At 37.6% G+C, this 20,770-nt stretch overlaps 1 protein-coding gene across 5 annotated transcripts in view; it reads right to left on the bottom strand.

The window, feature by feature from the left end:
• The window catches only part of PCLO (piccolo presynaptic cytomatrix protein), a 319,301-nt gene that overhangs the window by 167,472 nt on the left and 131,059 nt on the right, over window positions 1-20,770 (bottom strand). For all 5 annotated transcript variants that reach the window (XM_054272240.1, XM_054272259.1, XM_054272249.1 and 2 more), the window contains exons 4-5: window positions 11,438-12,658; window positions 313-5,383 (exon numbers count right to left, since the gene is read on the bottom strand). In XM_054272240.1, coding sequence (XP_054128215.1) covers window positions 313-5,383; window positions 11,438-12,658 — 6,292 coding nt within the window. The remainder of the gene's footprint in view (window positions 1-312; window positions 5,384-11,437; window positions 12,659-20,770) is intronic.

The following is a 20,770-nucleotide window of genomic DNA, read 5'->3' as shown; positions in this document are numbered from 1 at the left end:
AGTCATCCCATCTTGATGAAATAAATGGGAAGGGGAAACTGCATGCAAATCTTCAGGTTAATGATCTACTTTAGATGTGAAGGAAACAGCATTTCTGAACATGCAGGCACATGCAGGCACCTCTGTGCAAACACATACGTAAAATGAAGAAACGAAAAACACGTGTAATCCGGAATACATTGTCACACTGTCCAAAAGAAAACAAAATAACAGAAGGAGGGAAAAAAAACCAATAAAAAAATTATCCTGAAATGAGGTGAGGAACATCAAAATTATATTTCAAAGAAAGATCTGCTGCTGTGTCATACTGACCTGTAGTTACTCTTCCAGAAGTAAGATCTACTGCTGTATCAGTGGCCCCAACTCGATAATCAAAGCTATTCTTGCTTCTGTATGCAAATAGTCCAGCTTCTGATAAATTTGTGTCAGACATAGATGGTTTCATACCTCCAATTCCTCGGTAACCATATGACCCTGAACGATCATACTGATAATGGTCATCTCTGTAGCCAAAGCGATCTTCAGGAAGTGTAGTAGAAGGCTGCTGAGCAGTACAGCTCCTACCAAATGGCAATTTATAAACCATATCACAGCAGACAGCTCTTCTCCCTGCAGTCAGATCTACAGGCTTTTCATCATCTTCTATTACCGTTGTTATGATACCTGAAGCAGTTTCATCCATTGTTACTACTGTTCTGTGGGATTTAGTGGTGCTAAGGTCAACTGCTCCACTCTCTGCTGGCTCCTGAGAAGTGGAGAGATCAGTCCAACCATTTGTAACCCCAACAGGTGGCACAGTAACAGGCTTTGTAGTAGCCCATGTCACTGCCTGTGTTGAAGTACCTAGTGATAAATTTATTGGCACTTCATCTCTACCTGCAGAGAAGGCCTGGCTGCCTGTCACTCTGTATGCAGGCTCAAAATGTTTTGATGTTGTCAGCTGCAGCGGCGTTGTCATGGCGTGCCCCAGATCCACAAGGCTGTCTGTGCTGGTGGTGTAGCTCACAGTGGCAGTGCAAGTCACTACAGTCACCGTCTCAGTGACTGCAGGCAGAGGAGCATCAGCAACACACGCAGTGCTAAGATTTATTATGGATGGCTGGACAGTACTTACTGGCCGTCCACCTGTGTCACTTGCTGGCATTTGCCTCCTTATGTCCATGGAAACAGCAGAGAGATCCATACAGCTGTCCCTCATTTCAATGTCCATCTTTGTTAGAGTGCGAAGGTCGATGACATCGCCCAAAGGATGGAACCTTCCATTCTCTCTGTATCTGGGCTGGTCTACAATGTGTAGTGGCTCTGGAGGTATAGTTATAGCAACACTACCTAAACCATAACCAGGCACTGGACCCTTAACCACAGACACTGTGGTCTTGGTTATGTCTGTTGTTACCACTTCTGGTTTTGAACTAGGGATTTTTTCAAAAGTTGATTGTGTTGTCACAGGAATAGCTTGCAGTGCACCTGAAATATACATACTCTGACCTGCCATACTTTGAATATCCAGAGTTTTCATGGATGTAGTAAAAACTGGTTGCATAGGTTGGGGAATCTGTTCTTTAGAAGGTGCTTCTAGAGGCCAGCTGGTAACAGCCTGGCTAGTTATAGCTTCAGTGGGAGTTCCAGGCTCAGATGGCAATGTGATGACAACATAGGTTTCCTGTGAGGGTTTTGCCAACCTTGGTGAAGATTTGTTAGAGTGTGGAGACAAAGGGGAAGTGGGGGACGGTATTTTGTATTCAGCTGTGGTTACCAAATTCAGAGTCATACTTGAAGTCAATGCCAAGCTTACTGGTTTGGGCTGTGTTTCTGCTGGCTTATGAACAGCTATTGGGAGTGGAGGAATTGCTGGTTTAGGAGCAATTGGAGGTTTAGTTACTTCAGGTGTCCTGTGACTGAAAACAAGCCCTGCTGGAATGGAGGATGGTTTGGGTGGTACAGGAGGTGGTGTTGGGGTATATGTTTTTGTGATAGGTACCACATGATCCTTTAATACAGCTGTGGACTCTAGTGTTGGAACACTTGTGACTGGAGGTACCACTGTGGGAGCTGCTGCTGCTGGAGCCTTAATCTGTGGCTTCTTTTTGGGATAAATGGCTGGCTTGGGTAAAATAGGTGGTGGCGGTAATGGTGGTGGAGGAGGCGGTGGAGGAGGAGGAGGTGGGGGTGGAGAAGGATGAGCAGAAGAATCCAAAGAAGAGCTTCTAAAAAGAGAGAATACTTTGGCTGAAACAGCAGGAGCTGAGGAAGGCACGGAGACCATGCTGGTCTTACTTACAACACTGTGAGTGAGTACAGAAGATATTTCTGGTGCAGGCTCTGTAACTGGCAGTGGTACTGGTGCTATACATATAGGTGGTTGCTCAGATGCAGCACTAGTCAAATCAATCTTTTTCATATCAACACCCAATCCTTTGCGTGGCTCTTCATGATGAATTTTGACACTGCCAGCCTCTACCGTACTTTTAATTTTTCTAGCTGCTTCCTTCTCTGCTTTGGATGTATCAAAGGTAATGATGTCAGCTGCATATTCCTTGGATTTTGTAACTGTAGTTGCCACCACTAAAGGTGCAGTTTCAGGCAAACATACTGCAGTTTGCTCCACACTCTCTGCATCTGGTTCAAGAGATGGTTTTTTAGTGGCTCCGGCAATAGATTCATAAGGCATGCTCACTTCAGAGTACTCTTTTGCAGATGTTAAGGGAACCTGTGTTACTATCCTGACACCTTCAGAATCTGCTGGTTTACTTACACCATCTGATGGGCCTACATAACCTGTGGTTGCACTATCTATGGGTGAGGAACTATCTGTGGTAGAAACTGAAGATGTAGATGATGTTAAGGAAGCTGTATCAGAAGGTAAAACTGATGCAGCACCTTCTGATGTCTCAGAGTAGGTCAATATTGATGTTTCATGAGAAATTATTTCTTGAATTTCTCTGGCATAATCTGTTAAGTATTCATCTTCAATTTCCTCTGCTGTGAAATGCTGTGTTATTTTAACATCTGGGATAGAAAGTGTTGTGCTACTGACAGGTGACACATCTGAGATTGCTGAAGTAGTGCTTGACGTTAAAGATGTACTATCTACTATTTCTCCACCTCCAGACACCTTTGTATCAGATGTGGGAATGAAATCTGAAGCTGGTTGTGTTGGACTAGACCCTGGGGTTAGCTGCATTTTCTGCCTTTTCATAAGCTCTTCATAAGCAGCTTCTGCATCTAACAAATGCTTTTCCTCCATGGTGGAAGTTACTGTGCTGTCTAATACAATTATTTCATGACTTTCTGGGATAATGTAAGAACTAGAAACAATATCTTCTTGAGGCACAATAGTATGTAAAGTCTCAACACTATAGTAGTCTTTCTCTAGATCACTAACTTTCTGTGGTTCATCATAGACCTGTTCTGAAGCTCTTGCTTTTTTCTCTTTTCCTCTCGGCTGTATATATTCACTGCTCTCATCTTGTCTCATAACAAGACTAGTATCAATAGTTCCATTGTAAGTATCCTCTACTAAAGATTCATAAATATAATCCTCTATTAGCATTCCACCATACAAAGATTCTTTTTCAAATACTTCATCTTTTTCATTTGACATTTGAAATGATTTGGACTTATGCATCATCTCCTCATATACCTCCTCAGCACTTTTCAGTGTCTTTTGACCACTGTCTTCTTTTGGGAGTCCAGTTGGTTGTTCATCTGTTGGTGAGTACAGAGAGACGGCAGTAGGCAATTTGTAAACTTTTTGCACTTCTATTATTTTTTCTGGGCTGATTTCAAAACCTTCAGGTTCTGACTCAATGCTGGGTGAATATTCAGAACAAGAGGATCTGTGCAGCTCTTCCATTTCTGCAGCCTGTCGTAATTCTTCTGTTGGAGATGCATCTTCAATGGGAGAAAGATTACTTGGTGGAGTCTTTGGACGTTCCCTTCTTCTCTGGGCTCTGAGCTCATCCTTGTCCTTTTTAGATTTCTTGCTAGAACTTTTTCTTTGTTGCTGTTCTAATTCGCGTTGTTTCTCTTGTTCCTTTAGCAGTTCTTCCTCTTCCCTCAATTCTTCTTCTTCTGAAGAATCTTCAATAGTGGGAAGAAGAGGACCGTGTGTCCGATGCCTTGCTTTGCGCTGTTGTTTGCTCTCCCCTCCCAGCTTTTTGTGACTAGGACTACTGTCACTGTCTTCATCAAGTGATGACACTGACGTAGGCGATGTACCAGGTGTGAAACTAGAAGCATGTAAACTAGAAGATCCTTCTCCTCTAGATCTATCTTCTGGTGAATCTGTAAGACTCTCCATCTCTAGCTCAGGCTCTTCATCAAAATATAAAATACCTTTTTGTGGTTCAGATACTTCAGAATATTTGTTTGTTATTGTACTGTTTAGTTCTATTGTTTTGAAACGTCGAAGGCCTCCTCCTCCTGATACTGCAAGTTCTTCACTGTCTTGACTTTTACTTTCCCTGTATTTTGGCTCTGGGCTTTCATCAAAAGTCTCATCATCATCATCATGCCATGAATGTCTTCTTCCTGCATCCTCATCATAGCCCGCACTACTTTTCCGTGCCATTCTTCTGTGTTTTCCAGCTGTTCCTTTGGCTTTGCTTTTCACTTCTTCTTTCTTTTGGCTTTCAGCTGCACTGATCTCTTTGAGTTGATTTCTAATGAATTCATCATCTTCAGAACCTGAAGCATCTTCATCAGCACTCATCTCTATAATCTGTTTTCTAATGAAGTCTTCCTCATCACCTGATCCCTGGCTGTCATCTCGTTTGTACTCATCACTGCTTGAAGAACCAACACTAGTTCTTCTTTTTCTCCTTGGGACAGGTGAGTTTTCACTCTCACTGCTGTCCTCCACAGAGTCATAGCGCTGTTGCCTTCTTGCTGATATGTCATCTCCTTCATGCTCTTCCTTGTACTGTGCCTGGGAGGAGGCCATTCCTTTGCCCTCTTCTACAATGGTTCCTTCACCTTCTTTGATAGCTTTTAAGTCTTCTTCATCTGAACTGTAAGATTCTGGAGTGACGGGCAAAGGCTTTGTTTTAAGTTGATCCTTCGTCTGTTCACCATATGTTTCAGAAAGCTCTTTGCTTTTTGCAGATTTTTCATCAGAAAGAGTGCTTGCCTGAGCTTCTAAAATTGAGAGTACAGTACTTTCCAATTTAGCTAGATCTGAGGGGCTTGGTGGAGTTTCTTGAGAAATGGTGTCTTTTTTACTAATTTCTTTGTGTAAATCCTTTTCATCAGTGGGGATATGACTTGGAATTTCACCAAGTGAACTTGATATCCCATCAGAAGAATACCCGGTGTCACTCAGACCTTGTGGACTTTTCTGCTGCTGAGAGCTTGATGTGTCTGATTTGTCATCCTCCTTTTCCTAAAAAAATAAATACATAACGCGTGTGTATATATTTATATATAAATTCTTAATGTCTCCTGGCAATTAAAAAGTGGGGTTTATTTCTAAAGGATGAGTTCATGACTCAGATGAAGACTGAACACTAATTTTGCTATTCAAAACTATTAGAATAAAACAAAAAAGTTCCTCAAATTTTGGTTTTTTTCATTGACTCTAACTAAGCTTTCCATGGCTGTCCACACTGGCAACTGATTTTACTGGTTTCAAGACGAACTTCTATTTTTCAATATAAAATTTAATTGTTTTAAGAACACTTATTAATGATAACCTGCCATTTGATCACACATTCAGGGGACAGCTTGCCCAGGGGTATATTTATTTGAAGATTTTATTTACTGTTTTAAAGCTGTCTACACGGTTTTCAACACAAAGTAATATAGCTTTGCAAATGTCTGCAGAATTTCTGGAGTCTGCTCCTTTCTTTGCCCATTCAACATTTTATAATTGGCTAGAAATGTGTTAAGTTTTCCCCTCATGATTTGATTTTGTTGATTGAAGTATTACACATTTCAACATGCAACAGAATACATAGAGCAGTGAAGCATGATTTAATGACATTTGGAATGTCCCCACATATTGGAACGTCCCCTACAGCTGGGCACTGTTGAACTTTTTTTTGAGAACCTCATGAAAAAGAAGTTTCTTGGTAAATTGGTAGTGGAGAGTAATCTGCTGGTAGGGCAGCGTAACTGCAGGGAGGAAAGCACGATGGTGAGCCATCGATTAAAGGAAGCAAACAAGGCAGGCAGTCCTGACTGAGCATCAGAACCAATGTTCTCCTTCTCATCCCTAATAAAACACCCTCAGTCATTCCAGATTCTTCTACCTCATTCTGACTGACAAGCATCTCTATCTCCTTCTATAAATAACAAAAACACTAAAAATATCCTACAGAAAGTATTTTTGTAACAATTTCACTCTTGCTTCTCACAGCTGTGGAATGCTCTGTACTTAGTGAAAATACCTCATTATTCAGCTAAAACAGTTCACTCTACAAAATACAGGTCACCATAGCTCTGCTTTGGGCTGACAATTTTAGGAAGTGTCCCCAAATCCACTGGCAATTTGAGAACAAGCATCCCAAAGCCTCATGATTTAATTAATATGATGTGATCTTTTCTTTTTTTGTTAGGGCTCTCAATAACAGGTCATATTTACCAACTTTGCTAATCTAAGTCAGTGATTTCTGAAGTACAGCAAACCATTTTTTTAAAGATTTAATTTATGGACTTCATTGGTAACATAATTATTTGAAAAGTAGTTAAAAATACTGTGAAATAAATATACTAGAAAAATTATCAAGACTGTTAATTATAATTTTAAATTACATTTACACTCAAGTTGCTATGAACTACAAGTACTTTCAAAGTTTATTCACATTAAAGTTACATTTAGGGTCAAAATATCAAAAGCCAACTATTTTTTATAGTCAGTCATATTACTTTTTATAACGAATCAGGTTTAGATTTTATTTACATTTAAGTTATGCATTCTTGCTTTTAGCCATATCATTTTGAACATAATCCTACACTCAAACACTAATATTTATATTCATATTAAAGTATTTATCTTATTATTACAGTGTATACTAATAAATATTTTATTAATCATCATTCACAGGAGTGATTTATTAAATAGTTTGCAAAATCAGATACTACATTGAATACAAACTACATTTGTTCTTATCAACATTATAGCCAATATTGCAAATTCAAATATCTGCTGTCACAGCAAAATCCATTGCAAATAAAAATCCAATGTGAAAACAAATATTTCTAAGGACTTCTTGAATGATAAGGCTGTGATTAATATATAAACATGGAGAAACCTGCAGTACTTACAACAGCTTTGGAAAGGCATCACCATTTGAAGCCTACAGCTCAAAATTCTGAAGAATCTAGTCTTGGATATTATCTAGCTCTTATGGTCAGAATTATGTATGGTCTTTACAAAAAGTCAGCAGTGAAGCAAAATTTAAATTTCCAGGTTTTGTATATTATATTTACATCTTTGTCCGCTTTATTAAAGAAGAAAGCTCTTAAGGGAAATCTATTTTGCTATGTTTCAAAAATACATATATCATTAAAACCAATTTGGTTTTCCCTCTATAAATAGCATGTTCCTCACTAAAACTTCACCTGACATTTGACTGTAATTTTTTCATTTATGACCAGTATGTTTACAGTTATGAAGACACACCCAACCAAAATCATTATAATAAATTTAGATGAGCTACTAAAAATGCAAACATTGCTCAAGCTCAGAAGGTTTCCCAGGAGCTGATGGACAGAATGCATCCATCCAGTGAAAGTGAACCTCTCAGAAGTTGGTTCTCCAAGATGATGTGATACTGTTGGTGCAAAGCAGAGACAGAAGGCATCGACTGAACAGTTTAGCACAGAAAAAGGTAGAGAACAACTGGTCATGGAACAGCTTCAGCCTTTGTGTGTGTCCTTTCAGCTGTGTCCAATATCTAATATCTACTGTGACCAAACCAGAGGAGATGGCAGCTGTTGCCCTCCCTGGTGCTGAACCTCAGTGAATGACATAAAGGACTGCTATGGATCCCAGGAAACTGAATGTGAGAAAGTCTGCTGTTGGTAGAGCAAGGAGAAGAAAAAGATCTACATTGAGGACAGACTTCATCTCTCACTAGAAATAAACAGGATGAGAAAAATCCAAATTTCTTTTAAAGGTTACCAAAATATGAATATATTTTCTAACATTATTGTGTGTATCATTGCCTGCACCATGGTACAGGCAAAAATTTGCATGCAAGCAATACTTACAAGAAAAGCCTCTGAACTTTTTTTCCCTATTTTGTGTAGTCTGAGGCTTAGGATATTGTCACTAGCTACATCTATTCTTAAGCTAGCTTATTTTCTGTAGTACTGGCCATCACATCCACAAAGACAGAATCATTGTTAAACTTGCAAACACATCATAAACATAAGATTTTTTAGATGAATGACAAAATATTGCCAAAAAAGTTTTGATAAAGATTGTGTATATATATTCTACAACTCTTTGAGACTGAAAAAAATGCATTTAAATAAAAAAAGACTTATTTTTTCCCCTTGTAAATTAGGAAGTACTTTGGTACATGTTGCAGTACTGGGCTTTTCTGAATATTTCAATGGCATTTCCTCTGAGTTTGCCTACTGTGTGTTTTTAATACTGGACAAATTTAGCTCTAATACAGACATTGATGAGAGAAACTTCTTGAGAAATGAGGAAGAAGGAGACTTGTAAAACCTGCAGTCTGGATAAGACTTTAAAAACAGCAAATGCAGCCTCTCTAACTGATGTAAAAATGATCTAATTCCAACTGTATTTGTGCTATTTCAGTGGCTTTTCTGTGATGACACAATCAATTCATTATACAACTATTTTGTATTAGAAGTTTTAGCTTTATAAATATTATTTGTTTGTATTCTTCCTCACTTTTACTTATTCTTATTTGAAAATATAAAGTTTACGGTTCAAAAAACATCTGGATATGGTACTTATGGGCACGTTTTAGTGGTGAAGGTGGTAGTGCTGAGCTGATGGTTGGGCTTCATCAAAAAGAAAAAAAGGTTTTATGATTCCTTAAATCACACTTTGAGACTCAAGTATTTTAAAATGTTTCAATATTGAAGTCACCTTTTTATTTATTTATTTATTTATTTGTTTGTTTGTTTAAAGGATAATAGATCTCTAAATTCAATTGATATCTGTGATTTGTCCTGAATCTGAACGGAGCAAATAGTGAGAATATTTAGAAGAGCATGGACAGGATAATGCAAAATGGCTTCCCAGTTACTGAGGGCAAATTTAGATTAGATATTAGGAAGGAATTCTTTATTATGAAGTTGTTGAATCACTGGCACAGATAGCCCAGAGGAGATGTGGATGTCCCATCCAGGGAAGTGCACAAGGCCAGGCTGGATGGGGCTTTGAGCCTCCAGGTCTAGTGGAAGGTGTCCCTGCTGATGGCAGAAGGGTTGGAATTAGATGAACTTTAAGGTCCTTTCCAATACAAACCATTCTATGATTCCATGGTTTCCCACGGATTATTCTGTTTGTACTGAATCAGAACTTTGGCCTTTTCAAAAAGGGGACTTATTGCTGCCTTTTTTTAAGTGAAAAACAGGATAGCAAAAATTGCTTATCTACTATTGGAAAGCTAGAAGAGTTAGTAACTACCATTTCCACAGAATTTAATATAAAATGACAGTAGTTTCTCAAGTGCAGAAAGGTTTTCCCTTGCATTCCTAATTAAAAATATACCTAGCTGAAATCCTCCATATGATTCTGCCCTGAAATACACATAAATTATATTCTTCAATGTGTACATGTTGTCTTTTACCTAGTGAAATGGAAGCAATGTGCGATATCTAAATTTGCATCACCTCTTCCACTTTTATCACACGCTCTCTTGGGAAGAGCTGTGCCTAGCAATGTTTGATGAACAGCACAGACAACACTGAAGTACTTCAATAAAGAAAAATTAAAAGTAAATCAGAGTTAATTTTACAAAGCACAAGCTAGGTGAGAAACTTTAACACTGAACAATTTGAAATAGGATTTTCCCAGATCTCCTTTTTGTTTGGTCCAAAAGGTAGGATTTCTGGCTATGTTACTCTAAGCATAATTCAGGGATTCCCTCAGTATGATCATACACCATAACTCTTGATATGATCAAGAGCAGTAAACATAACGTGTAATAGGAGGTTTATTTCAGACAGGAGACTTCGTTCATGAAAATAGTATTTTCCAAAGCAAAATTTCTGAACTGGAATATTTTTCTGTCCAGATATCTTAATTATCACCAGGACATACATAAAACAAAATCAACCAAATCCCTGACCTTTTTGACTAGGATTATTTGAAAACATAATTCTTGCAAAGGTTAAATATTTTCCCTAAGCCTACTCCTACCCTTGTGGCAACATTTCTCTTCACAGAGAAAAGAAAGGCACAACTTCCCAAGGATATTTTATGGGAATCACAGTGAGGAACCTCAGAGAAAGAAAAACCAATTCTTATCTCATTTGCTGCTCCTCTTGTTGTGCTCATGTGGGAGGTGTTCTGGAAATTATTTAGCCGAGGTGACCAATTGCATCCCCATGTGTGTGTGTTGGGACTGTCAGGGGACAGTCACAAGATTTTGTGGAGTTGAGTGCTTGTGCAGTTTCAGTTTAGATGTATTGTAATATAGTATAGAATAACATAGTATAATAAAGTAATTAATTCGCCTTCTGATATCAATGGAGTCAGATGCATCATTTCTTCCCTTTGTCGGGGTTACCCTGAATTTACAATATACCCTCATAACATACTACTTTCATAACATAATAATCACTGCACCTAATTTGCAGTGCTAATACAAAACCCCTTAACTTTTCATTTCTCAACAAATTGTGCATGCTATTATCTTCAGCCGATAAAGTGACTTGACCTCTAGTACATGCTATCACAAACTCACCCATTCCTCTGACTTGAGAGCCCACAAGTACCCTACCTGAATGTACTCGTCCATATGAGATAAATCAGTTAAATAGTAAAAATATGCAAAGATTGCATACTTTCATGTATCATGTTCAGGCATCACAAAGTATTCCTAAAATTTATATTATATTTTGTTATTGCAAAGCAATGTACATGTTACTCTCTCAGATTATTCCCTTTTGGGATTGAGAACTGTGAAAACACTCCAGTTTCAACAGTTAATCTTTGAGGTCTGAAGAGTCAAGGGATCAAGGTAAATAAATCTGAAATATTGGAAAAATTATTGAACAAGAGCTTTGCCTTAGTTTCAAATGCTTAACTGCTTGAGACTTAAAAACAGACAAGTACCTTGAAATGTGCATGTAGAGCATAAGACTAACTAGTGAACCTTTCACTTGATGGAAGTCATTGATTTTATAATTTAGAATCATTTTGTAAAAAGAATAACAGTAAAACAGGAAGGAGAGGGTCTGGATTCTAAGGTGGAGAGAGAGAAGTGGGAGGGAGAAAAACACTTACTATTTTTTCTCGCACTGCTTCCACATGGTCGGCTCCTGGCAAAGGTGTTGTTTGAACAGGAATTTCTGCTTCCTGGGCTTTTTCAGCTTTCAAAACCTCTTGTGAAATCCCAGTTGTCAAATCCTCCTTCTTACCATCTTCTTGCTCCTTAGCCTGCAGTCCCTTATAAGGTGCTTCAATTTCTGCTTTCTCTTCAGCAACATGGTCTTTAATCTCAGCTGTGATTTCTGCCTTTTTGTCTTCTGGATGTGGTGTGCTCTTTTCTGGGAGCACAGTTTCTTTATCTTCTTCCAATGTGCTTAGGGGTATCTTTTGGTCTGCAGTTGTTGTTGCAGGAATTTTATCTGCTGAAGGTGTCTTAGAGAGTTTCCCTCGCTGAAGTTTTGTTTCTTCTTTTTGACCTTCCTCTTGGATTTTATCCACCGATGAAGTTTTCTTAAGTTTTTCATGTTGAAGTTTTATATCTTTCTGAATTCCATGTTGGATTTTATCAACTGAAGCTGCCTTTGGCAATTTTACCTCCTGAAGTTTTGTATCTTCCCTCTGAGCTGCGGGTTGGATTTTGTCAGCTGACAGTGCCTTTGCCATTTTCATCTGTTGGAGTTTTGGGTCTTCTTTCTGAATTCCCTGTAAAATTTTGTCAGCTGAGGGTACCTTTGCCAATTTTGCCTCTTGGAGTTTTATGTCTTCCTTTTGAACTCTCTGCAAAATTTTATCAGCTGAGGATGTTTTTGCCAGCTTTGCTTCTTGGAGCTTTTCATCCTCCTTCTGAACATCCTGCAAAACTCTGTCATAGGAGGCTGTCTTTGTCAATTTTGTTTGCTGAATCCTTGGGTCCTCCTTCTGAGAAGCAAGCTGGATTTTATCAGCTGAGGGTGTCTTGACAAGTTTTTCCTGTTTAGTTTTTGCATCTTCCTTTTGAATTCCTTGCTGGATTTTATCAGCTGACAATGTTTTTTCCAATCTCCCCTGCTGAAGCTTCGGAGCTTCCTTCTGAACGCCTGGTTCTTCTTTTGGCTTTGCTGCTGCTGGAGTGGGAGGTGTGGAAGTCTTCTGAGGGGAATGGGAGACAGCAGGCACAGGACGTTTCTGAGGAGAAGCAGCTGGTTTGGATGTTGGTTGTGAAGGGCCTGTTTTCAGAAGTGGCACCTTGCCCATATCTCCAAGTTGTCCTGACATTGCCCTTTGGGTCTGGCAGTTTAAGCACAGCCATTCCTGTACCTGTGACACAACAAACATATAAAGTTACTTATTTGAAAAAGCAGCAATAAAATCATACAGTGTTTTCAGCTGATACAGTTGAATTCTTTCCATCTGAATGCTTTGTATCCTGGTGTCGCAGACATCTTTTGTGGAAAATCCTTTCCTTAGGAGAGGCCTCAGGAACAAAATGTAAACAATGGTTATCTGCTGCTGTGGAATGCAACAGGTGTATCTGTGATTGGCCCATGTTGGGTGTTTGTAATTAATGGCCAATCACAGCCCAGCTGACTCAGACAGAGAGCCAAGCCACAAACCTTTGTTTTCATTCTTTGCTATTCTATTCTTAGCTAGTCTTCTGATGAAATCCTTTCTTCTATTCTTTTAGTATAGTTTTAATGTAATATATATAGTAAAACAATAAATCAAGCCCTCTGAAACATGGAGTCAGATCCTCGTCTCTTCCCTCAACCTGAGACCCCCGTGAACACCATCACATCCTGGTAAGTTATTTCTTTTCTTTCCTTCTCTTGCAGGAAGCTCCATAGCACCATTCCAGATATGGAGCATATCAGGTTCCAGAGAGCCAAGATGAACAAACATAAAAAAGGCACTGTGAAAACTAACAGCAACAACATTTTTCCAAAGCATTGATGACCTATATATGCAGTTTGCTGACATATTTCTAACATATATTTCTTTCTAAAGCCTCTATAATCTATCGTTAGCTCCCTATAATTTTGCTAGCCTGAGAAAAAGGGAAGCAACTGGCACTCATGGCTGTGTTTCTCTCAGGAAATCCTCTCTTGAGGCTTTGTACAGGTATCTGTATAAATTCATTATGGCTGTAACTCAACAGGAAGATCACCTCTGCTCACTTTACTGCTAAATCCCTGCTGCACACGGGCTCCTTATACTTTTCTTCCCAAGAATCAGAAAAAGGACAAGTGCTTCTATCTGTGCCTAGCCAGTTGCCTAGGTACTACATGAGAGGAGTAATCACAGTGCTCCCAGTGGGATTTAGTCCATAGTTCCTTTAAAATAGCAAAAGAAAATTTTAAGCCCAGAAAGGCACTGAAAGGAAAGAAAAACAGTCTCTTCTGGGTACTAGAATAGCTAATGAAGGTTTACTTCACTAGTGCAATATGAGCTTCACTGGTGGATAAGTGGTGTATAATGTGCAATAAAATTTACATTTAAAAATAGCTGATCAGCAATTTTTATAAAAGTGATATATAAATTACAAGATACAGATGATATGACAAAAATCTTAAGTAAGAACAGCTCAAATGGGCTAGTTTTATAGAAATATGACTAAGGAGAGGCTATTTAAAATTTTGGTCAAGGCACGAGCAAAGCAAGAATATACGCATTATCATTCAGGTCATCAAACAATTGTCTTGTGTATTTTTTATTCTACTTTTATAGAAATGACCAAACTAGTAAGCATCCTAGTAATTGACACAAAAACATTTAATAATAGTACCCAATAATATTGTCCCAATAAATGCAGTTTATCAGCTGAAGCAGTAATCTCCCCTAACACTTACTATATCCTTTGCAAATCCAAGCTGAATGTGGCTCTAAATCAGGCTATTAATTATAATTAATGTTTAAATTATTTTCTGTTGAAAAAAGCATTTAAACAGGATCCTTCAGGATCTATTATTCTCCTCCTCAGGAGTTAAAGTATTCCAACTACACACCATTTGTTGAGGAAGCCCTAATTAAGAAATATAATTTTTTTTTAAATGAATGTGCAAAATATAACTAATTTTTCTTGCAAATATTTATTTTTTATGGGTTTATCCGGAATTCTTAGCACAGTTTCCTCTCTTTTCCTAGAAAACTGTATTGGAAGCCATTCATATGTTGTGTACTGTATTTTATAAACTTAAAATAGAAGCAATGCTCCAGGAAACAAATCTGCCCCACAGAAAATCATTAAATTATTATTAGAAGTCTGAAATGGACTAAAAATGCTAGGTAAAATGTAGCATAAAAAGACTACTTTAAAACAGATCCGATTTCATATTAGCTTTGATTGTTTTCTCATAAAGTTTGTGAGGATCAATATAAAAAAGTTGGCAAAATAATTATCATAGTTATTTTTTTTAAATTTATTGGAGGGCTGAAAAGATTTAAAATCCACAAAAAGGGGGTAGATTTTGCTTTATCCATTCAGCCTGAAAAATGCTCCTTTCCCAATGTAAGCAGAAATAATGCCATTAATATTTGTGCTAATATAGCTTCAGTCAGCACAGGGCATGAGAATAAGACAGTACTTAAATGTATTAAGCTTTTCAGAATCTAGCCTTAGCCATCCTTAATTACATAAAAAACATAATGAAGTGGTTTCTGCCATGAAATAATCCATAGTTTAAAAAATTGCTGGTATACAGATATTCTCTATGAACATGATAATTTATACTTTAAATTCACATGTTCTTTTTGCAGTGCCATTTGTCCGACCTATTTTTATTTATTTATTTATTTATATCCAGTTTCTAGGGCCTCTATGTTTGTTTCTTTTCAATCTACATTTGGGGTACATCTACACTTGGCTCTCCTATCTCTGCTGTTGGTGCAGATTCCATCTCGTACCTCCCAAGCTGCAGCTGCTCACTGCTTATACACTTGCTCCTTCTCAGATTCATCATCACTTCCCTTTAGCTCATTTAAATCCTTCACAGACTCCATTCTCTGGATGCCTGTAACAACTTCAGCAACTTTAGTAACAGTATTAAGTGTTTATTTACCCAGTCACTGTTTCCTCTGCTTGCTGTCGCTACTGTCTTTTCCCTGGAGTAAATTTCTGCAACTCAAGGGCTATGCTTTGTGCTGAGCACATGGTAGAACTCTTAAAAAGGAAAATAATGACAATTAACATGAAGAAAGGAATTTGATGATTAGCAGATTGGTAAAATGCACTAAATTTTATCAAAAGATGGAACTCCCAGACTTGCCTCTCTGCCATAATGGTGAATGTGATAGTAGGGAAATAACCTGAAATTGTCCAGATTTCCAGTGATTTAATGAACCTTGCCATTGTGCTCTTGGACTTCTTCTATAACTGCATCTATTTACCACTTTGTTTTTTAGTGCTGCTGTATAAGCACTGCACATACTACTCCCAAAGCTATGTGTTTCATATAATGGTTTTTCATTACCATGCAGATATTTGGTCACAAAAGAATGTACAAAAATGATCTTATAGCACCAGGCCTCTAGCTCCTGATTCTCTGTCAGAATGGCTCTCTGTAAAATCAGATTTTGTACCATGAAGTCATATGCCTTAGTCTTAGACTTGTCTTTTCCTCAGTTAACCCCATGCCCTTAATGCAAGATATTCCCTAAGGCTACCTCTTCAGTTAGCCTGTCAACCCAAATTTATTAGGAGTTGGGAAATGGACATCATCTTCTTCTAGCAATCTTCACTAGATAAATCTTCTTAGTTCTTTACAGAATTCTTCACACCCTTTGGTCCCTGAATTGGCCACAGACATTATGATTGGCACTAAAGTGATACAAGAGCTTTCATACCCTGAATCCACAGCTCTCATCCTGGTTTCAGCAACCCTTAAAACACAATATTGCTGAGCAGAGCAAAATAGCTCTGTCACGATGTTCTCCTCTCATGGTTTTTTAATAACCAAATGTCATTATGAAAAGGGCATATGTCTAATATTCATTGTGAATGTCTGTTTTTCAGTCATCAAGCAAGAGCTCTGCCCTGCTTGTTACAGAATGGCCCATCCTGCAAAGTAAAGGAGTGAAGGAACTCTTGAAAGGCTCAGCTCAGACTTTCAGGTGTCTGATTGAAGGCCTAGGCTGGTACAGCACAGCTGAGAGTCCTCATCTCAGTTTTATTAGAAAAAGGCTGCTGAGATGGTATTTTAGAGAAAACCAAGTGATATAAGAAGACAAAAAAAAAAAAAAAAAAAAAAAAAAAAAAAAAAAAAAAAGAGTAAAACCACATAGGATCACAGGGAGAAAAATTCAGGAAGAAATATACTGACATGAAGAGGTACAAAGCCAAAAGGAAAATACAGAGAAGTGGATGGTAACAACCCAGCAAGTGCAAAGGTTGGCTGGTATGTTCCAAGGGGGTGGAGAAGTTGCTGCTGTCTGACCTGACTGGTGACTGTCTGGCCAGCAGACACTATCCAAAGGTCTCACTGAGGTGGTGAACGTGTTAATATTAACAACTCTTCATTGGTGTCCATCTGCTGTGTGTGTTCATCCACAAATTGCTCTGTACTCCTCAAGCCTGTGCATCCTCCTTGCTGTGTTTGCTCTGCCTGTGGTAGACACTGCCTGACCAAAATGCAGAGGGAAGGCTACATTCCCATCTAGAAAGGGAATGCTGGCCTCAGCAGTTCTTTGGGGTGTGTGATCCACAAATTCAAATCCCACACAAACTGAGGACTTAGATCTCCTGCCTCTAGAAGAAATATTCAAATTGCTAGATCTACATATAAAAAAGTTATCACCTCTGCCACATAGATTGATAGAGAAACATAAATATTCAGAGCATGACCACAAAGACTGTAGATCTGGCAGAACAAAAAAATACAAAAATAAAATACTAAAATCCCACATTTTCTCTATCCAAACAGTGTTAGGCAAGCAGGAGGTAACTGTCTAAATGAAGCCAGTTTGGCAGAGACAGGGTCCACAGTGAAGCCTCTATGGCATCCAGAGTTAGAAAAAATGCAGATAGGTATTCACAGATATAGTGTCTGTGGAGGTCACAAACAGTTTTCCAGGCTCATTCTCCTGAATTTACACATCAATTTTGTCTAAAATGTCACTTAGGAACTTACACTTATTTTTGGATTCCACCTCAAGTGGAGAAATGATGTGCAAACAAATGCTTAGTCAGATGGTTGATTTTTGGAGAAGAGGTTAGAAAAATGTGGCTAATTTAACCTAGGGAAATGAATGTCACAAATATGACTTATATGGCAGAAAAGGTATATTGGCTGCAAACCAAATGGATATTAATGGTCCACAGACAAATTTAGCTTTAAAATTAGAACACCTTCCTTGCCAGTACTGATTTGGAGTTTGGAGTAGGATACAACAGGAGTGTGGTACAGAGAAACACATTTAATTTCAATATGTGATGTGATTGCCAGCAAAATCACTCAATGATTCGTGGAATCTTACCAGTTTTAAAAACTGTATTTCTGCAGCAGTAATCATGAGAAGAATGCATTACATCATTAGCATTAAATAGATTCACAGAATTTAGTTGACTTTAAGCATCAAGGTGTCTTTTAGCCACTAAAGAGAGATCATGGAAAACCCTAAAAACTGATTCAGATGAATTTAAAGCATCACACAACAAAAACAAAACAAAAAAACCCAAAAAAACCCCCAAAACAAAAAATGTAAAAATCCCTGCAGAATGAAGAATTTTATCAACAGGAGGAGTAAGGGATTACCTTTCAGTTTAAGAATGTTTGGGTTTTCTTATTTGCTAAAGTTGCAACCAAGATGAAATTGTTTTCTGAACAATTGAAAACAAAATATCATCTTTTATCTTTTTCTCAAATAAAGAGTTTCAGTATGTGATTGAGGAAGTCTACGTTATCTCAGCCTGTATTATTGTTACTAATTGATATGATTAGTTATAAGCCATCACAACTATGAAATAAGTTATTTTCAATGATCTCTTCTTCTTCCACACCAAGTGATAAAGTTGTAAATACTGCAGCAGATCAGAAAAGTAGACAGGAATTGGTGTTTCCCATGTGTTAGGAATTATCTTCTCCTTAATTCAATAGGGTTGGGACTGCTGAATATTTCACTCCATTATGTACAGATGAAATACAGAGTATGACAACACAAAGATGACCTACTTCTTCAAGTGATGACAATTCTGAAAAGTGTGTACCCTTAGCTTACTTCAAGATATATCTCAGCACCTTCAGAAAAAGCTCAAGTTTTGTGTTTTTTCAGTCACTGCTCTGTTGTATGGGAATTTTTATTTTAGCCATTAAATTTAATATATAATGGGATTTTTGTGTGTATAGTGTCTGTGTATACTTTAATTTCCCTTAGTTATTTTGCTGAAATCCCTTAGAGGCTTAGAATTATGCTGTGAATGCACAAAAATTTATCCCTGGTGTATATATACACCATTATTGATGCAAACAAACCAAAACTGTGGAAAAATAACTTTTCTATTGAGGAGGGGCCAGCATCACTGTAATTGTTTTTACTCTGCATCTAACTGCACTGTGATATGTTTGTTGCTTTTTTTCATGCATCATTATAACAAGATCACTAAAAGCCCTCCTGTATTTGTATTGGCAAGCTGTAGGGTTGCTGTTGCCCAAAACAAAGGCATGATCCTCCCTCCTCAGTCTTACACAGAGAAATTCCCATCGAGCACTTAAGTACTCCTGGTGACCGCTTCTGTTAGTGTGGCAAAAACGACCCCAGTGAAGGAAAAAACAAAAAAAAAATGGATATGGGCATCATTCAAAGGACGACCTTTTGTTTGTAAAACATTTAAGATATTTTTGAATATTGACTTCTACAATGAAGTACACATGAAAATCAACTTTCTCTCCTTACATGTCAATGACTATACAATTGTCTTATTAAGCAGTATTCTAATCTGCAAAGTTCATCTAAGAGGGGCTTTTGTATTATTTTTTGGTTTCTCATTTCACTCACAAAAGTCACTGCAGATTGAGAATTTACTGGCAGGATAAGAAGACAACAGTTACATTAATAAACATATTTCAGGGTATATCTGACAACCAGAGTCAGATAAAAATTGTTGCAGCAACCTTCTCTTTCCCAATTAGACAACTAAAAAAATTTCTGTTTCTTTGCATACGTGACAAATGACCACACAGTTGTGCAGTAGTGAATAGCAGCATGCAACCTCTATTAATGCTATTCTTAACTTGCTTTGATAGAATGGTAGTGCCTAAAGATTTCTGTAGACTCTATGGACAAAGAAATCCAAGGTTGTGTTAGTGTCTGAAGTCATAATTTTATGGTAAAAATACAGTTTTATTAAATAGTTATTTTATAAACCAGTTTAGTCAGAGCTTTAAAAATGTTAGGCTATTGTAATCATTGTTGGCTATATGTAGATGTTGAGAAGGCTCACTGTGCTCCTTTTTACCCTTTATTACAACAGTCTCAAAGAACAACTGTTTTCTGTGCCTCCTAGCAGCTGAATCACAATTTCCCACAAACTGGTCAGCAGAATACGTGAGTATTCCCATCCCACCATAGCTATTATGTGTTTTGAACTGACAAAATGTCCAGTGTCACAGATGGCACTAAAACAACAAACAACACCATCCCCTGAAGATTCTGTGGTGTATTCAATTCTGTGTTCAATGCTGACCTTTTACAGACAGTAAATAGAGAAAATTGTTTCTGTTCAAAACCCAGATCTTAGCTATGGAACTAAGTTCCACAGCAAAAAGGAGAACTGTTATTTTTATTATATCTCACAATATGTATTTAGTTATAAACTGCAAAAGCAATCTTTCTACTTGAACCTTAATGGATCATATATATACACATACCTTAACCATTCTTTGTAAGAACTTTTTGTTTTGCTCATCCCCAATAGAAATACAGAGACAACTGATATACATCACTGGTCTTAAAAGCCATTTTGTATTTTGTTTGCTCCTGCAAATAAGATAATCCTAAAAATATCAATGCAGTTCACCCCAAAAATATGCTTTGAAAAACCAAAATTCTCTGCTAAGAAAGATTGAAATGTGTGCCTTTTGTCCCCATTTTACCTAATAATGCATTAATTTTTAATGAAGAATCTGTATGCTTCATGTGAAATGCTATCAACTGAGATGTAAATACTTAAAGAAAAAAAGCTGATTTTTTTTAATTTTTGTTTTTTAGTCCTAGCTCCATCCAGTCTCATCTAAACTACATTATAAATACTTAACTGAGGACCTAAATTTATGACCCCAGCCACTCAGATTCACTCACCAGGCTATGGGACCTTCTCTCCAGATATGAACAGTGTTGGTGGCCTGACTATTGTATCTATTCCTGATTAGGGAGAGAGCCTGCAGCAAACTGTGCTCCACACAGACCTCACCTCAAGGATGAATGTGAGATTTGCTCAGA

The sequence above is a fragment of the Melozone crissalis genome, unplaced genomic scaffold (genome assembly GCF_028551555.1).
Source record: "Melozone crissalis strain CALT ecotype California unplaced genomic scaffold, PUWL_Pcris_2 ptg000004l_1, whole genome shotgun sequence".
In the NCBI taxonomy this organism is placed as follows: Eukaryota; Metazoa; Chordata; class Aves; order Passeriformes; family Passerellidae; genus Melozone; species Melozone crissalis.
This window is presented reverse-complemented; position numbering and strand designations above follow the sequence as displayed.